Raw genomic sequence first — 5544 nt, forward strand, 5'->3', positions numbered from 1 at the left:
CCCTGCTGCAGCCCCGGCACTGCCACCCCCAGCACTGTGCCCGGCCCCGAGAGCACTCAGGCCCTACAGCAACACCAGGGCCAGGAGGGCAGCGGGGCAGGGGCACGGGAGCAGCACTGGCAACACCAAGTGCTGCTGCTCCTGGGCACAGCTGCTGTGCCAGCACTGATCTGCCCCCAGCCCTGCACACAGACATTGCTGCTGCAGCTGCAGAGAAGGGAACAAAAGGGGGATCTCTGCAGAAAACTTGCCTGGGAGATCCTTGAGTTCCTTTAAAGCCACCAAGAGTGCCGCCCCTCATTGACTCAGTCGCTGTCCACAGTGAAGATGGAGAGAAACAAAATAAGAAATACCACAAACAATAATATTTCTTTTTGGACAATATTATAAAAGAAAACCAAAGGAATAGAACCTCCAAAATAAACCAACAACAAATATCAAAAATTGCTTTTATTTCAAGTGATTTGCAGAAATTGGCCAGCAGTTTAATGTTTTTGAAACCACCCAGTCATCAGTCTCCACACTGCAGCCTTGAGCTCCTGGTTCCTCAGGCTGTAGATGAGGGGCTTCAGGGCTGGAGGTACCACCGAGTACAGAACTGACAGGGCCAGATCCAGGGATGAGGAGGAGATGGAGGGAGGCTTCAGGTAGGCAAACATGACAGTGCTGAGGAACAGGGAGACCACGGCCAGGTGAGGGAGGCAGGTGGAAAAGGCTTTGTGCCGTCCCTGCTCAGAAGGGATCCTCAGCACAGCCCTGAAGATCTGCACGTAGGAGAAAACAATGAACACAAAACAACCAAATGCTAAACAGGCACTAACAGCCAGAAGCCCAAGTTCCCTGAGGTAGGACTTGGAACAGGAGAGTTTGAGAATCTGTGGGATTTCACAGAAGAACTGGCCCAGGACATTGCCATGACACAGGGGCAGAGAAAATGTATTGACTGTGTGCAGCAGTGAATAGAGAAAGGCACTGGCCCAGGCAGCTGCTGCCATGTGGGCACAAGCTCTGCTGCCCAGGAGGGTCCCGTAGTGCAGGGGTTTGCAGATGGACACATAGCGGTCATAGCACATGATGGTCAGGAGGACAAGCTCTTCTGTGATAAAGAAGGAAAAGAAAAAGAGCTGAGCAGCACATCCTGCATAGGAGATGTTCCTGGTGTCCCAGAGGGAATTGTGCATGGCTTTGGGGACAGTGGTGCAGATGGAGCCCAGGTCGGTGAGGGCCAGGTTGAGCAGGAAGAAGAACATGGGCGTGTGCAGGAGGTGGCCGCAGGCTGCGGCGCTGATGATGAGGCCATTGCCCAGGAGGGCAGCCAGGGAGATGCCCAGGAAGAGGCAGAAGTGCAGGAGCTGCAGCTGCCGCGTGTCTGCCAATGGCAGCAGGAGGAAGTGGCTGATGGAGCTGCTGCTGTTAGACATTTCTTCACTCTGGCCATGGAGTCCTGTTGAAGGAGGAAAGAGAGGGGATTTGGTGGGCAATTTCCAAATCCTTTCTCCCAGCCCTGTTCCTACTGCTCTGTGCCACTCAATTTTCCTTTTCTCAGAGCTCTTCCTTTATCCCTGTGCCTGGAGCTCTGCTGGGATCTGGCCCCGTTGCTGTGATGAGCAGGGGCTCTGCCCATGGACACCGAGGGGTCAGCTCTGCTCTGCAGCACTGGGGTCATGGGAACAGGGACAGGGGCCAGTCCTGGGCTTGGACTTCATCAGCCCAAACTGCTCCTGAGGCAGAGGAGCTTGGCAGCATCTCCTGTGCCAGGGCTAAGGAACGGTGATGGCCAAAGGCAGCTGGAGAGGGTTTCCTGCTGTGCCCAGGGAGATCAGAGAGAACTGTGCAAGGCAAGAGCATTGGCTGTAACTCAGTGAAGGGTGAGGGGAGCTGCTCTGTCCCTCCATCTGTCCCCAGCTGCCCTTTCTGAGATCCAGGGCAGTCCCTGTGTTCCCCTGGAAATCAGCCTGACACAGCTGAGAGCAGAGGGAGCCACAGCAGAGCAAACTGGCTCAGCCTTTCTCAGAGTCTCAGCCCCACTCCTGGTCAAGGACATTCCTGTTCCCCAGTGTTGCCTGGAGGCAGCTCACAGCTTGGATGGCAACCCCAGGACACACCCAGGGTCCTGTCCATGGCACTGCTGGAGGAGAGTCAGCTCATTCCCAGCCTCCAGCCTGCCCTGCCCAGAGCTCCCCAGGGCAGAGGGAGCTGGGACACCCCATTTGCAGTGTCTTGGCATGAGGATCTCTTAAAAAAAAGGAATCATGGAATAGTTTGCTTTGGAGAGGTCTTGAAATATCCCAGCACAGCTTGGTGGCACTTTCCCCCCACTGCCTGCCCAGGGCTCTGCTGCCTGGAGCTGTCCCTGCCTGCAGCTGCTTCCCTGTGCCCAGGGCTGGGCCCTGCCAGTGCTGCCAGAGCCCAGCCCAGCCCTGGGGGCTCAGCTCTGCCCTGCAGAGCCCTCCCAGCTCAGGCACTGCCCAGGGGCAGCTATGGCTCTGCAGGATCTGATGGCAACATCAGAGCAACCCTGAGGGGGCTGGAAAAGTGACACTGGTGCTGCCTGCAAGGGACCGTCTGCTGATTTCTGTCACTGAGTTGTTTATTAAGATCTGAGAGAAAATTGTTTGATATTTCTCGACCTGAACTGAGAGATGAATACCTATGTACAATTTCCTATCCAGGCAACATAGAGCAGTAGATGAATAAAGCAGGATTTTCCCTTTTATCTAGCCTCTGCTAGAGGAAATGTTCTGGAGTTAAATATCATGCTGGGAGCAGCCCTGAACAATGCAGCATCCTCACCACACAAGAAGAACACTTCCATGCTTTACCAGCCGTCTGCTTCCACCCAGATCTTGTCCCCCAGTGCTGGGAGCAGCTCCCAGGGCCGGCTGAGAGCTGTCCCTGGCAGGCAGCAGAGTCCCTGCCCAGCACAGCGCCCTGGGCTGCAGGACCCTGCTCTGCAGGACAGCCCTGGGCACCCCTGGCTGCTCTCCACAAGAGATAATCAGAGAATGTACTCACAGAGTCTGTAGGCATTGGGATGTTGCAGCTTTAGGAGATCACTGCAGGAGCTGCAGCTGCCTTGTGTCTTGCAGCCAGAGGTTCCTGTGTCAAGGGCTGGGAGTGATTCTCCCTCAGTCACTTCTCAGCTCCTTCCCAGCCCTGAGTGATTGAAGCTCTCTCTGCCTGTGTGCTGTGCCCGGGGTGGCTGCAGGCAGTGCCCCAGCCCTGCTGGGCTGGGAGAAGAGTTGCTCATCAAGAGAGGTGTGTTTTTGAAGCTCTTCTTGTCTGCCAGGAGCTGCCTCTGTGCCAGGAGCCCAGCCCAGCTCATCACCACAGACAAAGCACAAGGACTTTAATGACCCTCTCGGGGCTTTGTGCTCAGGTCCTGAACATCAGTCCCTGAGAGGGAGCTGAAGAAACCTCTCAAGAATTCCAAGTCAGAATCCAACTCCAAAGCTTCTTGAAGTTTTAATGGGTCCCACTGAGGGACAGGACAGAGAAAGTGTCCCCAGGCCCCAGGCAGAGCAGAGAACTGGAGGCAGTGATGACAGGTGGGGACAAAGAGAAGCCAAGTCTTGGTGTCCAGGGGCACAGCAGCCTCTGTGCCACCAAGGGCTGTGAGGAGACACCTTGTCCTGAGGCCCTGGGGCCTCCTGGCACAGCCCCAGCAAGGCTGGGCACTGTCAGCCCCTTGTGCTGCCCTCAGCATCCCCCTCACATCCCAGTGGCCTCAAGGATCTGCTGGAAGGAGTCCCTGGGGAGCCTTGGTCAGCAATGGCCCTGGGGGCATCCTGAATGCTCCCAGGGACTGCAGGTTCTTCAAAGGACTTCAGGTGCGAATGAAACAACTGAGAATATTTGGAAGCAGCGTGATTGAGACCAAATGGACTGAGCTGAAGTGAGGGGCACTGAAAATGACCAACTTTTGCCAAAATACTCCAATTCAAATGCTAACATCAGGCAAGAAATGAAAATAAAAGAAGGATGTTGCGGTCCCTTAAGCGTGGTCTCCACACACGCCTGGGCTAGCTCAGGCACTGTGGTGTGGAAAGGTACGGACAGCTGGCCGTGCCAGCTAACCCGATCCTGTGGGGCCTTGGATCCCACACGACCTCGGCAGCAGGCACAGGTGGTGCAAGGCAACAACGGTGGAGATAGAAATGCGGACTCTGCTGAATGGGTCACAAGATTTAATTGGAGCCCCGGCGTGGGACCTCCTGACCTCCAGGTAACTGCCTAGGCAGAGACCCCCAGGCTGCTTGCCAGCAGCTTTTATTTGGAGGTGGAAGAGGCAGGGGGTGAGCAAATCAGAGATCACCAGGGAGGGGTCACACGGATGAATGATATTTTCATAAACCAAACATAAATGCTGAGGAGGGAACCCCTCTGGATCTGACCTATCACTCGATGCCCTTGGAAGAACTTTCTAGCTCCAGGGGAAGGCCCCAAGATGACAGGCAGACCCCAGAGGAGGGGGGAGTGGGGGATTGACATATAACGGTTGGAGGGGAGAAGAGCAGGGAAAGATCATTAGAGGGAACAAACCGGGATACATAGAACGAACCATAAATTAATAGCACATACAATAAAACCAAAACTAAATCCCACACCACTACAGAGCTCCCCACCAGCTCTTTTAAGGTGGTCCCGAGGTTAGACCAGGCTCCCTTGGAGAAGGAGTTCCAATTACGATAATGCATAAGAAAAAGAAGCGAGCAATAGGAGGCATTCATAAAAGCTCCTGTTGGAGTGCCAGCTAAAGGTAAAGGTGCCTGTAAAACGTCTTGTGCACAAGAACTGTGTGAGTACCATGGGGTCGGACAGGTGGGCAGCTGTAAGTTTGTGTGTGTGTAGAATATCTAAAATGGGGGCTGGTATCCCAGACCACTGAAGCAAGTGTGAACCTCCCAGTACCGCGTTTTCAGCCCTCTATGAGAAGACCAGCTGGGAAAGGAGGGAAGTGAAAGAGAAAATGATTGAGGTTCCCTGGGAGGGACTGGCAGGGAGGGTCCTGGCCCGAGAACCCAGGGGAAGGTCCTTGAGGAGAAGGGAGTGATCTGATCACTGGGTGAGGTGAATAAGGAGGGGAGCAATTGAGTCAAGTTCAATTTTCTTTGAGAAAATAGTTGGTAAATTTAGTACGAGACTAAGAGGGATTGCAGAGGGAAGTGGCTAGAAGGATATAGTCAGGAAGACAGATTGGGAGAAAGATTGGAATTAGGCATGAGGCAGACAGTTGGCAAAAGACAAGATAGTGCAACAGAATAATAAATGAGAGGATTGAACCACACAGTGAGGGAGACCAAAATTCTCCTGGTACCGGAGGTTGCGTAGTTTGTTGCCGCCAAAAATGGGTCTGAGAAAAAGTAAGTCCTTAGACCCAGGGGCTGCGAATTATGAAGGAAACTCACAAGAGCCTGGTATACCTGGGAACTGTGAGAGGGGTTCTCAGAAGAGGAGCATCCCTCAGGACAGTCCACTAGGGATGATCTTACGATACTGGGAAGAAGAGGAAAAAGCAAGCAGAAAATGATTAATTATTGTACA

At 53.8% G+C, this 5544-nt stretch overlaps 1 protein-coding gene across 1 annotated transcript; it reads right to left on the reverse strand.

Moving 5' to 3' along the window:
• Positions 1–485: 485 nt before the first annotated feature.
• LOC120747965 (olfactory receptor 14J1-like) lies at positions 486–1421 on the reverse strand. Its single transcript, XM_040054027.2, has one exon. The coding sequence runs from the start codon at positions 1419–1421 to the stop codon at positions 486–488; it is 936 nt and encodes a 311-aa protein (XP_039909961.2).
• Between the last annotated feature and the right edge of the window lie 4123 nt (positions 1422–5544).

The sequence above is a fragment of the Hirundo rustica genome, unplaced genomic scaffold (genome assembly GCF_015227805.2).
Source record: "Hirundo rustica isolate bHirRus1 unplaced genomic scaffold, bHirRus1.pri.v3 scaffold_347_arrow_ctg1, whole genome shotgun sequence".
NCBI lineage: Eukaryota > Metazoa > Chordata > Aves > Passeriformes > Hirundinidae > Hirundo > Hirundo rustica.